Raw genomic sequence first — 17,316 nt, forward strand, 5'->3', positions numbered from 1 at the left:
AGACCTGCACCAGGCTGGGAAGACTGAATCTGCAATAGGTAAGCAGCTTGGTTTGAAGAAATCAACGGTGGGAGTAACAAAGCCAGTAACACACTACGCCGCCAGGGACTCAAATCCTGCAGTGCCAGACGTGTCCCCCTGCTTAAGCCAGTACATGCCCAGGCCCGTCTGAAGTTTGCTAGAGAGCATTTGGATGATCCGGAAGAAGATTGGAAGAATGTCATATGGTCAGATGAAACCAAAATAGAACTTTTTGGTAAAAACTCAACTCGTCGTGTTTGGAAGACAAAGAATGCTGAGTTGCATCCAAAGAACACCATACCTACTGTGAAGCATGGGGGTGGAAACATCATGCTTTGGGACTGTTTTTCTGCAAAGGGACTAGGACGACTGATCCGTGTAAAGGAAAGAATGAATGGGGCCATGCATCCTGAGATTTTGAGTGAAAACCTCCTTCCATCAGCAAGGGCATTGAAGATGAAACGTGGCTGGGTCTTTCAGCATGACAATGATCCCAAACACACCGCCCGGGCAACGAAGGAGTGTCTTCGTAAGAAGCATTTCAAGGTCCTGGAGTGGCCTAGCCAGTCTCCAGATCTCAACCCCATAGAAAATCTTTGGAGGGAGTTGAAAGTCCGTGTTGCCCAGCAACAGCCCCAAAACATCACTGCTCTAGAGGAGATCTGCATGGAGGAATGGGCCAAAATACCAGCAACAGTGTCTGAAGACTTACAGAAAACGTTTGACCTCTGTCATTGCCAACATAGGGTACATAACAATGTATTGAGAAACTTTTGTTTTTGACCAAATACTTATTTTCCACCATATTTTGCAAATGAATTCATTAAAAATCCTACAATGTGATTTTCTGGATTTTTTTTCTCATTTTGTCTGTCATAGTTGAAGTGTACCTATGATGAAAATTATAGGCCTCATCTTTTTAAATGGGAGAACTTGCACAATTGGTGGCTGACTAAATACTTTTTTGGGGTGGGGGGTCTGCAGTTTATCATAAGATAAAGATACTCTTCTTCAGGTGAGCAAAATCTAGAGACTTCCTTAGATTTCATGCACCAGCTGTTGAGAGAGAGATGAGAGAGGCCTGTAATTTTCACATTGTAGGATTGTTCCGTTTTCCGTCTCCGGTTCTGCTGTTGTGTAGTGGTTGCACAGCCTTTCCACTACAGGGAGCCAGGTTTCCCTGTGTCTACCCTTCTTAATGGCAGGCTGTGCTTACTGAGCCTGTACTTTGTCAAGGTTTTTCTAAGGTTTTGATCAGTACCCATGGTCAAATATTTAGCCACGGTGTACTGTAGATTTAGGGCCAGATAGCACTGCATTTTGCTTCATGCTTGTGTTTCCCAATAAACAATGTAGTTTTGTTTTGACTGTGTTGTTATTTGGTTTATTCTGATTGATTGGATGTTCAGGTCCTGAGGCTTCAGTGTGTTAGTAGAACAGCTTTGTGAACTCAGCCCCAGGACCAGCTGGATGAGGGTACTCTTTTCTTTGCTCAGCTCTTGGCATTGCAGGGCTTGGTAATGATATGAGAGAGGGTCACTGTATTTTAGATGTTTCCAAACTTAATTGTTCTATCTTGAGTTTTTATTATTAGTGGATATTGGACTAATTCTGCCGTGCATGCATTGTTTGTAGTTTTCCGCTGGACATGTCGGAGAATCTTACAGAACTCTGCATGCAGCAGGGTTTCAATGGGGTGTTTGTACCATTTGATGAAATCTTGTTTTGCAGGTGGAACCCACACCTCGCTGCCATAAAGTGCAAGTGGTTTTGGTTCAATGACATTCAATTAGTTTTAGCCAAATTTTAATAGGTATTTCAATTTGAATTTGCTTTTTAATGGCATAGAATGCCCTGTGTGCTTTCTCTGTTCATTCACTGCATCATTAAGGTGTCCAGTTGAGCTTATTTTTAAACCTAAGTAATTGTAGTGTGTGCAGTACTCTATATATTTTGTACCAATTGAGAACTTTGGTCTAATTCCCTGATCTGGATCTTCTCTGGAAAATCATTATTTTAGTATTTTTGGGGGTTTACTGCCAGGGTCCAGGTCTGGCAGTCCTGCTCTAGCTGGTCATGTGCTGTGGGTGACAGCAGGCATAGGTCATCTGCAAAGAGTAGGCATTTACATTTAAGTCATTTAGCAGACGCTCTTACAAATTTAACTTCTGAGTTGTAGGCATTTAACTTCTGAATTGTGGAGACTAACACCAGGGGCTGAGGATTTTTCTAGAATAGTGGCCAATTCGTTGATGTAAATATTGAAGAATGCATGGCTCAGATTGCAACCCTGATGAAGGCCCCGCTCCTGTTTAAAGAATTCAGTTATGTTCTTGCCAATTTTAATGCTGCACGTATTGCCAGTATACATTTGATTTAATTATGCCATATGTACTCACATACCCCATACACCACTTTCAATAACTTTGTAGAACAGTCCTGTATGCCAAATATAATCAAATGCTTTTTGGAGGTCGATAAAGCAAGAGTATATTTTGATATTATTTTGGTAGACATGTTTACCTATCAGGCTGTGTAGGGTGTGAATATGATCAGTTGTGCGATGTTTTGGTATAAATCCAATTTGGCTTTGACTCAAGACTTGCTTATTAAGGAAGTTTAGAACTCTTACATTTATGATACATTTGTTACCTCTTTAGAATCCATTCCCCTGGCATTTTGCCTAGATTCTTCAAACCAAAATAATTTTTCCCGTGACAAATTTAGCCAATTTGTCATCCTAAGGAATCTGCAATATTTGTTCCCTGACATCTTTACATAGAAACTGGAATCTCTATGAACCACTATCGATCGAACCGAGCCATACACTATGGTACACTACATACACTAAAGTTTACTGCTACTTTCTGGAGAATTCGTTGTTGCTCTTTTGAAAAAGATCCAAACACTTGCATGGCAGCATTTCCCCCAAATGCAGCAGGCTCCATTCCCACTTTACACTCCCTTTTCCAAAGACCAACTGAGTATGTACACCTTAAACAGAACTGTCTCCCACATCCCGCTACGTTTCTTTGTCTTACCTTGGCCATTGAAACTATAGTTTGTGACTTTCCCTGTGCCCGTATTAACCCCTCGCACGTCTGCGAAGTGAGCGGAGTTATACTCCACTCTCAAAGCATCTTGCTCTATTTCATCCACAACCCCCGCAAAAGCCGTTTTGATCACAGGTTTCAATCAACGTACTCACATACCCAGTCTTTCTGTGGCTGAGTACTTCTCCTTATTCCGTGTTTATTGGTTTGTGTTTTTTGTTGATAAAATGCTGACGTCAAAACGCTGGTATATTGAGCTTTTGATTCTGTTTTTATGTTATTATGCCAAGTCGTAATTGCCTCCCTGAATTTTCTATCAGCTTGAAATTTTCCGTCAGTCGGGAAATGCTGACCAATCTTATCCAGTTAGCTAAATTTTTCCCATGTTGGTAGAATTGGTAGAATACTTGTGCGCTTCTTTCAGCGCCTCCATGGCTTTATTCAAATCCTCTAGCTCTCTTTACAGGGCAAATTGTGGCCGTCTGTCGCCATATCAATAGTAATTACTCCCTAACCTCTCCTGACTGTGTCCAGGGTGTTTTAGATTTCTTCACTCCCGTCTATAAAACACCTTCTATTAACTATTTTTCAAGGTAGCGCTACCCACATCCCCGGAGAGTAGTTATGGTATTTGTGCCTATTAATTGGTCACGGCACTTAATACCTTGTATTATAACCAATACTATAGCGTCTGCAAATGTATTACTGGAGAATACGGATTACTTCAAATATCACTGTTGTTGTTAACCCACATTACCAAAATTATTCACACTTGTCTTCCTATTATCCACACAATCTTTCGTGGTTCCCCCTCCCCATAGGGCATAAACCAACCTCTCTCCGTATTGCTACTACACGTAACTCAAACAGTGTTCGAGTATCTTATTTTTCCTCCTTAAAGGAACACACCCTACACCTGATTTTTACCGGGATCTTACAGAGGAAACCTCCACTCGGGACCTAGCCTTATGGAACCTACCCTGCACCAGATATTTACGACCGGTCTTTACACAATTGGCCTACTGAATAAACTCTTTCTAGGTCCATATCCTATAATTGTCCAGCCTACGATTCTCATCTCCCCAAGATGTCAAAATGAGTGGAAACAGGTGTAGGAACTGTCTACCTTGTTTGTTGCCAGCTCCACTGATCAGGACTCTCTGGTTTGACAACAACTCGTGGTGAACCCTGCTCGTAGCGCCAACTGTTAGGTTCTAATTTTCAGAATAAAAACTCTACGGACACTGTGAAAGCTCACCCAAGTTTATTCTTCCAAGATGATCAATACAGCTGCATTAGACAAACATTTTCACACAAGCACTGATATTTAACCCTTTCTCCTAGGCTGAGTCTCCTCCTACCCATCTGAACAAACATTATCTTTACTGCTAGGCATGAAAATAAGTAATACGGCTATAAACTTTTCTTTCTCCCTTAACGTGACCAGGCCTCGACCTCCTTCATCACTAATCCATGGCTCTCTGCCCTTATCAATGCCTGCCGCATTTGATCGCGTCCCTGCGCTCAGCACATTCCAAGCTTAATTGCACCCACTATATACCTTCCTCCTACAGATAACTTATGGTGTAGACCCTCTATACCTAAGACCTCCCTCAGTGACATGAATAAGTATATTTCATATTCTCAGAACCCAACACTGATGTGCCTATATCAAGAATTTATAAAATGAACCCACTGTGCTAGAATAAGACCACATTCATTCATCTATTTACCTCTCAAACAAACCACTTACCATGTCGGCCCTATGACCACACAGCCTTCTCGCTGAAGGTATACTATTTGAGGAGCATGTCACGAGTTGACTCATTCAGTAGTAGCCAAGATAAAAAATATTAAATAATGTTTTCATACCTGTTTTATATGCAGGTCCTATGGCAGTGTATTTAAGGCCAACTATAAAGAGACTGGGGAGATTGTGGCCATCAAGCAGGTCCCTGTGGAGTCTGACCTGCAGGAGATCATCAAAGAGATTTCCATCATGCAGCAGTGTAACAGGTGAGGCACCCTCCACTCTACCTCCTCTGCTTGCCTGACTTGCCTCTGTGTCGTCAGATCGAATAATCTGTTGCTGTGTTGGTAACATTATTTGTGAACAGAAGAAGAGTGGAACATGGTTTATATGAATAGTGTAATATAGACAAGGTACCAGAAATAGGTAAACTCATTAGGCTCTTTTACATCCTCAGTCCCCATGTTGTGAGGTACTACGGAAGTTACTTTAAGAACAGTGACCTGTGGATCGTAATGGAGTACTGCGGAGCTGGCTCTGTCTCCGACATCATTCGCCTGCGCAACAAAACGGTATGCTACATCCATCATGTCCAATCTGACTGAATATTAAGGGTCGATATATCTCTGTTTTTGCAAAAAAAATGGTGTAGTCTTTATTGATGGTGCCAATTATTTTAGACCTGACTATTTTAACAATGTCAACATTATTTATACAGATTTTAAGTTAACATTACAAAAATGTATTAATTGTTTTTGATTTAATTTCTGCTTGCTGTACATTTTTTAAATATTTATTTTGAGTGCTGGGCATATGCAATCAGGAGTAGAAATCGTTGCCCTAATATAAGTAGAATTATGTCTTATAGTGTCTCTTTCCTCACGTGTCTGTTGTAGCTAACAGAGGATGAGATCGCCACCATAGTGCAGTCCACACTGAAGGGACTGGAGTACCTGCACTTTATGAGGAAGATCCACAGAGACATCAAGGCAGGGAATATCCTGCTAAATGCAGAGGGCCAGGCCAAGCTGGCTGACTTTGGGGTGGCGGGACAGCTGACCGTAAGGAATTCATCAGAAGATAGTGCAGATCATGGGCTGCGTTTACACAAGCAACCCAATTCCGATCTTTTTTCCACTGTGGTGTTTTGACCAATCACATCTTTTTCAGAACTGATCTGATTGGTTAAAACACCAATTAGTGAAAAAAATATCAGAACTTGTGCCAGTATGTCTAAACGCAGCCATTGAGTCATACGTTAATGAGATGAATGTTTGAACTAGGACAGGGGTGTCAAACTCAATTCCTGGAGGGCTGAGTGTCTGGATTTTGCTCCTCCCTTGTACTTGATTGATCAATTAAGTTCATTAATTAGGTAGGAACTCCCTTCACCTGGTTGTCTAGGTCTTAATTGTAGGTTAATTAAAAGGAAATCAAAAAACCAGCAGACCTAGGGCTCTCCAGGAATTATGTTTGATACCACTGATCAAGAATGTTGATTTAATTCCTTGGTTTGATTGATCTGAACTATCAAATTACATCTGCAACATTGACTGTTTTTGTCTCCCAAGATTCACTATGTAAAATCTTGGGAAGAGGTTCAGAAACAAGACGTATCTGCTCAACCAATGGAAATAGTTTTCTTGCTTGAACGTGCTGAAAGCTGGCAAGTCTTGTCTAGTAGTCTCATCAGTTGAAGTCTTTTTGATCTGGACTGGGCCCAACCAAAAGATACTTCCCTTTTTTTATTTACCTTTAAAATGGGAGTTTTGGTCTTCCATACTGTAGTCCCTTTTTAACATCCTGCATTTTAGTTAATATAGCTAAATTGTTTGTGGATAGATAAATCGTGCTCAAGCAATCCAGGACTGACCAGGATGCCATGAGGTGTATATTTTTCATAATGTTCTCTGTATATCATGTGCAAATATAATTAGTAAATCATGCCTACTACTTGTCTGTTTTTCAGGATACCATGGCCAAGCGGAACACAGTGATTGGCACTCCATTCTGGATGGCCCCTGAGGTGATCCAGGAGATTGGTTATAACTGTGTGGCAGACATTTGGTCCCTGGGCATCACAGCCATAGAAATGGCAGAGGGAAAGCCTCCCTATGCAGACATCCACCCTATGAGGGTGAGTCTCTTGTTAATGTGTACAGATCTGATTTTGTTAGTGATTGAACTTGTCAAAGACTTCTCAGTCTCAGGCTTCAGCCCCTCTAAAACCAATCTGAGTATAGTGGTGAAAACAGAGACGACTTGAAATGTGATTTTGTGTTGTTAAATTGTCCCCGTATGTGACTTTGTTTCTGTTCTGTCTGTTACATTGCTTCGTTTATAGGCCATATTTATGATTCCTACCAATCCTCCACCGACGTTCCGAAACCCAGACTTGTGGTCGGAGCTGTTCCAAGAATTTGTCTCCCAGTGTCTGGTGAAGAACCCAGAGAACAGAGCCACTGCCACACAGCTTCTACAGGTAGAAGACCCCATTTCACCGACACTGTCTGCATCTCAAATGCCTCCCTTTTCCCTATATAGTGCACTACTTTTGACAGCCAAAAGTAGTGCACAATGTAGAGAATAGGATGCCATATGGGGCGAAGCCACTGTCCCCTCTGGCACCCATACCAAAACTACCTTACTCAGCCTACTACGTCAGTCTCTCCCTTCTCTCTCTCTCTTCCTCTTTTTCTCGCTTTCTGTCTGTTAATTTCCTATTTGTCCTACCATAATTTCTCTCTGGATTAAATTTTGCAACTAACCATTAATATTTTACATGGGATAGCACATTATCTGAGGCCATTACTGAGTAAAACTGCAACTCGCGGTTGCATTGCTTTAAACTCGGGTTAAAAAGATTATAAATGCCTCTTTTCCATGGACATCGGAAAAAAAAAATGAAACAAATCACTGTTTTGAAAAATGTAATGGCTAGTTTGCTCCCCCAAACTGTTTTTTTTTGCAAGAGCAACATTCTTGCCCCTGTTCTTCTAAACACGTGTTTGTTACGATAGATCACCTGGATGGTATCGATTTGTTATTATTTATTTTTTCTAGTTGATTTCAGGGCGAGATTAATTCAAAGACTCGTTGCTGCGCACTTCACTACCGACAATGCAAAACTTTTGGGGTAAACACTGGATGTTGGCTCAATTGTGTGTTTGTACATTGTGTGTTTGTCCTCCTGCAGCATCCATTCATTAAGGCTGCTAAGCCCAGCAGCATCCTCAGAGCTTTGATCACAGATGCCATGGAAATTAAACTGAAGAAAGTGGAGGCCGAGCAGAGAGAACAGGACCAAGAGGACGAAGACAACTCGGTAAACACACACAGACCCACACGCACAAACCCCACTAAAGCTTAGGCTGCATGGCCATGACAGTCCACTGGCCCATTTATCAGCTATTTATGAGCCTCATTGAATTTTTTTTATCAACACGCATGCCTACGTCACAACGGACAGCAGACTATGAACAGCATTACTCTACCACTTTATTTTGTAAGCTGAATAATGGGGCTGGGGAAATGTAACCACTCACAAATACTGTAGATCTATTCATAGATGGGGCTATGGATGCAGGACTGAAAATCAATGAGATCGACATACAGTGGGGAGAACAAGTATTTGATACACTGCCGATTTTGCAGGTTTTCCTACTTACGAAGCATGTAGAGGTCTGTAATTTTTATCATAGGTACACTTCAACTGTGAGAGACGGAATCTAAAACAAAAATACAGAAAATCACATTGTATGATTTTTAAGTAATTAATTTGCATTTTATTGCATGACATAAGTATTTGATACATCAGAAAAGCAGAACTTAATATTTGGTACAGAAACCTTTGCTTGCAATTACAGAGATCATACGTTTCCTGTAGTTCTTGACCAGGTTTGCACACACTGCAGCAGGGATTTTGGCCCACTCCTCCATACAGACCTTCTCCAGATCCTTCAGGTTTCGGGGCTGTTGCTGGGCAATACGGACTTTCAGCTCCTTCCAAAGATTTTCTATTGGGTTCAGATCTGGAGACTGGCTAGGCCACTCCAGGACCTTGAGATGCTTCTTACGGAGCCACTCCTTAGTAGCCCTGTCTTGTGTGTTTTCGGGTCGTTGTCATGCTGGAAGACCCAGTCACGACCCATCTTCAATGCTCTTACTGAGGGAAGGAGGTTGTTGGCCAAGATCTCGCGATACATGGCCCCATCCGTCCTCCCCTCAATACGGGGCAGTCGTCCTGTCCCCTTTGCAGAAAAGCATCCCCAATGAATGATGTTTCCACCTCCATGCTTCAAGGTTGGAATGGTGTTCTTGGGGTTGTACTCATCCTTCTTCTTCCTCCAAGCACGGCGAGTGGAGTGAGCAGGGGGACCTGCAGGATTTTAATCCATGACGGCGCAGTGTGTTACTAATGGTTTTCTTTGAGACTGTGGTCCCAGCTCTCTTCAGGTCATTGACCAGGTCCTGCCCTGTAGTTCTGGGCTGATCCCTCACCTTCCTCATGATCATTGATGCCCCACGAGGTGAGATCTTGCATGGCGCCCCAGACCGAGGGTGATTGACCGTCATCTTGAACTTCTTCCATTTTCTAATAATTGCCCCAACAGTTGATGCCTTCTCACCAAGTTGCTTGCCTATTGTCCTGTAGCGCATCCCAGCCTTGTGCAGGTCTACAATTTTATCCCTGATGTCCTTACACAGCTCTCTGGTCTTGGCCATTGTGGAGAGGTTGGAGTCTGTTTGATTGAGTGTGTGGACAGGTGTCTTTTTATAGAAGTAACGAGTTCAAATAGTTGCAGTGAATACAGGTAATGAGTGGAGAACAGGAGGGCTTCTTAAAGAAAAACTAACAGGTCTGTGAGAGCTGGAATTCTTACTAGTTGGTAGGTGATCAAATACTTATGTCATGCAATAAAATGCAAATTAATTACTTAAAAATCATACAATGTGATTTTCTGGATCTTTAGACTCTTGTCTCTCACAGTTGAAATGTACCTATGATAAAAAATTATAGATCTCTACATGCTTTGTATGTAGGAAAACTCAAAATCGGCAGTGTATCAAATACTTGTTCTCCCCACTGTACATCATATTTTGGAGCCTTACATTTGTTTACAAATTACAACAAAAATATACACAATGGAGTAACACAGCCTTAGATACGGGATTAAGCTCATAAGGCACATATAACTTATATTCAATAACAAATGCAATTAATTATCATCAGGCAGGTTTCCACTCACTCAGGTTTATTCAACAAACGCAATGTCGCAAAAAAACACATTGCGACGTGTAATGGAAACGGCAGCTATATACTGTTATAATAAAAATGCACACTTATGTTCTAAATAATTGTGGGACCCCTGATGACTTCCTCTCCGGAAACTTGTTGTTCTTCCTATTACTAGCCTGCCTCTCTTCCAACTGTTCGTTTTTACTCGGGTTCTAAATAAACAAATGGACAACTAGGTTTATTGTAATAAAACAAGTTTATTCGCCCAATGGGTCAAACAACTGAAGAGACAAAAACATATTCACACAAGCACTGGTATTCAAACCTTCCTCCTATGTGGAATCTCATTCATACACATCTGAACAGCCAATACATCTGTTGCTAGACAGGACTTTAGTGATGTCTGTTCTTTCTCACTTCTGACTTGTTGACTTGTACCAGACTGTGGCCCTTCTCCTTTCCATAGGATACCCGATGTCTAACAATAACATGTTCTGACAGAATGTAAATGTTCTGCATTCTTCCCTCTTGCTTAGTGACTTGATTTAAGGATATTTCAAGTTTATAACTCAGTATCCATCACAACCAAACAAGTAAAATGATCAGACCAACTTTGGTAGTTGCTGTTCTGTTAGTTGTGTTGTGATGTGATGTCAGGCTAAAATGCCTTATCAAAGATTCAAATGTTCAGATTTCCCAAAAACGAGGATCGCGATGAGCTTGGGTCACTGCAGTCTGAATGGAGGCTTGGGAGTCAAAAAATCATAGCAGGTCTGCAGCACTCACTTCATTTCAGGTAAGCTCACTAGTACACAATTAATTTATAATATACCTAGCTTGAAAGACGAGCATTATTAGCAACGTCTGAAATACGACAAATCTATTCAATACAGTTTGCTAGCTTGCTAGATAACTTAGCTAGACAAGCTAACGTTTTTAGCATCCAACATTAGTTAGCTAGATTAACTAACTTGTAGTAACTAAGCAGGGTTTCGTATATGAAGCACTTAACCTATTTTACCCCATTACCAAAGATGGTTTAGGATGAAAACTGCCATTACTATGTGTAATGTTTGTGTTCATTGTTTGTTTAGATTAAAATATTTGGCAAATAACAGTGTACAGCAGCTATCTGTAGATTCAATGTATATGAAATGCATGTAGGAACTTGCACTATCAATTTTTACGTCCTAGATAATGAGGAATCTGGCAGATCCACAAAGTAAAGACGAGAGGTTTGAATTCATCTGCAATTTGGGATGACTACAACTTTTTGGAGTTAGGCATATTCAAAGATGTTTATTCTTTCATTATTCTGTTTTTAGGTGAGCCATCACCACACCACTGATGGTGCTCAAAAGAAATGTACAAGAAGAAGCTAAAAAGATTGCAATCAGAACATGTTTTGAACAATGAAGATGCCACCAGATTCTACGCCAGTCTTCTCTATGTCAGTTTTTTTTTTTTTACCCTTGTGACATACCTTACAACAGCATGGGCTCATGTGCCCATGCTGAGAGAGAGGGAGGGAGAATGTAAATATTAATCAACAACTGAGACATAAACTGAACAAGTTCCACAGGCATGTGACAGAAATGGAATAATGTGTCCCTGAACAAAGGGGTGGTCAAAAGTAACAGTCAGGGGCCTCCCGGGTGGCGCTGTGGTCTAAGGCACTGCATCACAGTGCTAGCTGTGCCACCAGAGTCTCTTGATTCGAGCCCAGGCTCTGTTACAGCTGGCCGTGACCAGGAGGCCCATTTGGCCTAGCATCGTCTGGGTTAAGGAGGGTTTGGCCGGTAGGGATATCCTTGTCTCATCGCGCACCTGCGACTCCTGTGGCGGGCCGGGCGCAGTGCACGCTAACCAAGTCACCAGGTGCACAGTGCGCGCTGTGTTAAGAAGCAGTGTGGCTTGGTTGGGTTGGAGGACGCATGGCTTTCGACCTTCGTCTCTCCCGAGCCCGTACGGGAGTTGTAGCGATGAGACAATATAGTAACTACTAACAATTGGATACTACGAAATTGAGGAGAAAAGGGGGTAAAATATATATATATATTTTTTAAGTAACAGTCGGTTTCTGGTGTGGCCACCAGCTACATTAAGTACTGCAGTGCATCTCCTCTTGGACTGGACCAGATTTGCCAGTTCTTGCTGTGAGATGTTACCCCACTCTTCCACCAAGGCACCTGCAAGTTCCCGGACGTCTTGGAGGATTGGCCCTAGCCCTAGCCCTCACCCTTCCGCCAATCCAACAGGTCCCAGATGTGCTCAATGGGATTGAGATCCAGTCTCTTCGCTGGCCATGGCAGAACACGGACATTCCTGTCTTGCAGGAAATCACGCACAGAACGAACAGTATGGCTGGTGGCATTGTCATGCTGGAGGGTCATGTCAGGATGAGACTGCAGGAAGGGTACCACATGAGGGAGGAGGATGTCTTCCCTGTAACGCACAGCATTGAGATTGCCTGCAATGACAACAAGCTTAGTCCGATGATTCTGTGACACACCACCCCAGACCATGACGGACCCTCCACCTACAAATCAATCCCGCTCCAGAGTACAGACCCTTGGTGTAACGCTCATTCCTTCGGCAATAAACGTGAATCTGACCATCACCCCAAGTGAGACAAAACCGCTGCTCGTCAGTGAAGAGCACTTTTTGCCAGTCCCGTCTGGTCCAGCGACGGTGGGTTTGTGCCCACAGGCGACGTTGTTGCCGGTGATGTCTGTTGAGGACCTGCCTTACAACAGGCCTACAAGCCTTCAGTCCAGCCTCTCTGAGCATATTGGAGCACAGTCTGAGCACTGATGGAGGGATTGTGCGTTCCTGGTGTAACTCAGGCAGTTGTTTTTTGCCATCCTGAACCTCCTGTCTCCCTGTAGCGCTGTCTTAGGTGTCTCACAGTATGGACATTGCAATTTATTGCCCTGACCACATCTGCAGTCCTCATGCCTCCTTGCAGCATGCCTAAGGCACATTCACTCAGATGAGCAGGGACCCTGGGCATCTTTCTTTTGGTGTTTTTCAGAGTCAGTAGAAAGGCCTCTTGTGTCCTAAGTTTTCATAGCTATGACCTTAATTGCCTACCGTCTGTAAACTGTTAGTGTCTTAACGACCCTTCCACAGGTGCATGTTCATTCATTGTTTATGGTTCATTGAACATGCATGGGAAACTGTTTAAACCCTTTACAGTGTAGTTATTTGGATTTTTACCATTTATCCTTGATAGACAAGGTCCTGAAAAAGGGACATTTCTTTTTTTGCTGAGTTTAGAGGCTTCTGAGCCTCCTGATGTGGGTGTTGACAAAGACATTTACATTTAAGTCATTTAGCAAAAGACCTTGTCAAATGGAACCTCCAATTCAATGTGCTCTGATTTTGCCCAAATAACAAGTTTGGCTGAATGCAGCCCCGGGCAATACATGGCCATCTGTACTTGTAACCTCTGGGCTCCTTTGGGTGCACTACATACAGTCCATCCTGCACTTTAATGTCAGGGTTTTTGGCTGTGAGAGCTTCCTTGAGGGGGTGTTGTGGGGGGGGGGGGGGTCAGTTTAGCATTGCTGTTTTGTCTAAAATGCTATCAAGGCTTGCTGCCAGACATGGATCTTCAATGCACACCACTTGCTCTTTGCGTTCATTGGCATATCCCATCACTTGTTGCATGTGCTGAAAAGCAAGTGACTCATTTTCTCTCCAATGCTTTGCTGCGATGTTCCCTTGGAACTACATTTTATTCAGTGACTGTGACTGACTAAATTTGTAACTTCATACACATAATAGTTTCGGCATGAACAGGAGTTTATTAAGATGATTCATTCTAGCTTTATTATCAGTTCAGATTGGAGGTGTTGATTGATTATTAATTCTTGACTGTCCACAATGTGATCCAAATGACAATGTGATTCAGTCCTGAGTTTAGCCAGTGCATGAAATATCGAGCTAGCATCACAGAGTATGTGACTTTATTTATTTTATTAGATGGTGAGTTTCACGTGAGCTCTAATAGGATGCCCATTTAAAACTTTGCTAAGTAACGCTACTTTATTTATTTTTATTTCACCTTTATTTAACCAGGTAGGCTAGTTGAGAACAAGTTCTCATTTGCAACTGCGACCTAGCCAAGATAAAGCATAGCAGTGTGAACAGACAACAACAGAGTTACACATGGTGTAAACAATTAATAAGTCAATAACACAGTAGGAAAAAAAAGAGAGTCTATATACATTGTGTGCAAAAGGCATGAGGAGTTAGGCGAATAATTACAATTTTGCAGATTAACACTGGAGTGATAAATTATCAGATGGTCATGTACAGGTAGAGATATTGGTGTGCAAAAGAGCAGAAAAGTAAATAAATATAAACAGTATGGGGAAGAGGTTGGAAAAATTGGGTGGGCTATTTACCGATAGACTATGTACAGCTGCAGCGATCGGTTAGCTGCTCAGATAGCAGATGTTTGAAGTTGGTGAGGGAGATAAGTCTCCAACTAGCAGAGGGTAGTGCGTACGGCCCAGTACATCACTGGGGCCAAGCTTCCTGCCATCCAGGACCTATATACTAGGCGGTGTCAGAGGAAGGCCCAAAAATTTGTCACCCAATTCATAGACGGTTCTCTCTGCTACCGCACGGCAAGCGGTTCCCGGAGCGGCAAGTCTAGGTCCAAAAGGCTCCTTAACAGCTTCTACCCCCAATCCGTAAGACTGCTGAACAATTGATCAAATGGCCACCCCGACTATTTACATTGACGGCCCCCGCCCCCTTTGATTTTACACTGCTGCTACTCGCTGTTTATTATCTATGCATAGTCACTTTACCCCTACCTACATGTACAAATTACCTCGACTAACCTGTACCCCCGCACATTGACTTGGTACCGGTACACCCTGTATATTGGCTCGTTATTGTTACTTTTAATTTTTTTACTTTAGTTTATTTAGTAAATATAAATATATTTTCTTTGCAAACTTTCTAAATTTCAGCCAAAATTCTCTGGACAAGTTAATGGAAACATGGCTAGTGATTGAAATGACCGGCAGAAAGTTGTAGCTTGTGCTTCGTTGGCATACTGCTATTGCTCTGCCCTGATATTATACACTTGAAACATCGAACTGCCTCTTTACAAAAAAACCTTACCAACTGGATGATGTCACAAGATTTTTCAAAATCACTGTGTCAAATGTATTTCCATGTAACTTTGTTTGAGTGACTGTGTGGTTCAGTTGCAGAACAAATTCTTATTTTCAATGTCGGCCTAGGAACAGTCTTGACTTGAGATGTTTTGTTCAATCAGGATGAGGACGAGGTAGACCAGGGAACGATGGTGAGGGCGGGCACTAGCGACATGGGCACCATCCGGGAGGCCGGTTCGCTGGGGGGCACGGCGAGGACCATGATCGAGCAGAGCGACATGGGCACCATGAAGTCTCAGCTGGGCACCATGGTGATCAACTCAGACGATGACGATGACGAGGAGGCCGGCACCATGAAACGTAAGCGACAGACGCCACAATGTCATTGTAGATTTATAATTCCCTGTTGGAGTTACTGTGAATGTCATTTCTAGCCGTTACGTGATCACTGGAGACTTTTGGTGTCAAAAGATAATGAGTTGTCAAAGTATTACACAAAAAGATGCTTCCATTTTAAAACCACTAATGCATACAGTGAGATTGTGGTTACTTCATTAGGCTTGGAGACACACATTGAACCAGTGGACCGTGTGACCCTAGAGTGGCTGCCCATGGTATATAGGACTGACAGCTTTAGCTGATTTCTCTCCAAGGCCCACTAGATGGCATGGGTATTTCACTGGGCTGAAGGGTAGATTGTTTCCCTTGCTGCATAGTGCTGATGGCTGCTCAGACTAATACCAGAGGTGTGACGTTCCAGAGAATCAAGAGGGTTTACTGTAGAGCTGGGTGATATATCGAGTTCATTCAAATAAAAAAAGAATGCGCGGAATTGAAAATGCCTGTATCGCAGTATTTCTTTTCTTATGAGCATTTGTCTACTTGTTCTAATGTTGCCTTTTTGTCTCGTCTCACTCGCTCCTTCTGACTGCTGTGCAGCACTTTCCCACTCACACACTGAGCCCTCCCCGTCACTCACGACGACAAAGATTAGAAATCGCTTCTTCCTCTCTGACAGTAAGCAGTACCAACTCGCTATTTGTATTTTAAGTTTGGTCCAACATAATCAGTCACGTGGACACCAAAACACAGTGAGACAATATTTTACTGTAACAGAGGTGAATTTAATCTTTCTACGAAAGCACCTAAAATTGACCTCACAGCAGACCTTACTAAAACGGTAGTATCAATGAATGTTAATCCTGGGCAAATCCTCAGTTTCAGTACATAGCATTGCCGTACCATGTACCGTTAGCAGCATTTTAGACAGCTAGCATATATCAAACTGTGGCTAGTCTGTTTTTTTAATACAATTACTAATTCATAAGGAATTGGCAACTCGTTCTCATTCTGAGAAATAAGGCTCCATGCTCTTAAAACAGGTGGAGACAGACAGGAGGATGTGTTCATAACTGTTTAACTGTTCTACCTCACCTGCTAGCTAGCCTTTTTTGCTATAATGCATTCACCTGCTACAAGAAGTAATTATTAGTGGGTGTGCAGTTGTGCATGGTTCTTGTTATATTTGTAACAAAGGGGGCATTTTCGTAGACTTAAGTCAGATCAGTGATTATTGCAAAATAGGTTAAACTATTTTCATCAAATGTCATTTTTTTGTGGTTGTTATGGTTGTGGAAGGCTTATTTAGCCTACGTATTATTTTGTAAGCACTGAATTAATACAATTATTGTGGAATGTTCATTAAATCAAATCAAATTTGATTTGTTAGCAGATGTTAATGAGAGTGTAGCGAAATGCTTGTGACCTTTAACTGTACAACTCTTATTTAGAGAGGAAAAAATTGAACAAAATTTGAGATATGACCATATTACCCAGATATGACCCATATTACCCTCATCTGGAGAATGCCAAGCGGGTGGAGTTGGGGGTGAATGAATGGAAATGTAGAGTTCCCAAAGAAAACATCTCATGGGTTATAATATGTAAAATATGTTTTTGTCCAAAATCGATGTCTGGTGATTGGACAATGGTGAGTTCTCTGAGTGATGTTATTTTTCAATCCTACTCCTGATGCCAATCAAAGATACATATTGTACGTGACTCTTTGGATGTGTTTAACAGACGACTATCTTTTAACCTTCCTGTCAGCTTTCC

General features: G+C 42.1%; 1 protein-coding gene across 4 annotated transcripts in view; it reads left to right on the top strand.

Moving 5' to 3' along the window:
• LOC135542343 (serine/threonine-protein kinase 4-like) overlaps positions 1-17,316 on the top strand; it is a 67,775-nt gene that overhangs the window by 23,261 nt on the left and 27,198 nt on the right. For all 4 annotated transcript variants that reach the window (XM_064969242.1, XM_064969240.1, XM_064969241.1 and 1 more), the window contains 7 exons: positions 4,962-5,090; positions 5,282-5,396; positions 5,721-5,885; positions 6,794-6,961; positions 7,169-7,306; positions 8,021-8,149; positions 15,363-15,561. In XM_064969242.1, coding sequence (XP_064825314.1) covers positions 4,962-5,090; positions 5,282-5,396; positions 5,721-5,885; positions 6,794-6,961; positions 7,169-7,306; positions 8,021-8,149; positions 15,363-15,561 — 1,043 coding nt within the window. The remainder of the gene's footprint in view (positions 1-4,961; positions 5,091-5,281; positions 5,397-5,720; positions 5,886-6,793; positions 6,962-7,168; positions 7,307-8,020; positions 8,150-15,362; positions 15,562-17,316) is intronic.

Source organism: Oncorhynchus masou, chromosome 6 (genome assembly GCF_036934945.1).
Source record: "Oncorhynchus masou masou isolate Uvic2021 chromosome 6, UVic_Omas_1.1, whole genome shotgun sequence".
Taxonomy (NCBI): Eukaryota; Metazoa; Chordata; class Actinopteri; order Salmoniformes; family Salmonidae; genus Oncorhynchus; species Oncorhynchus masou.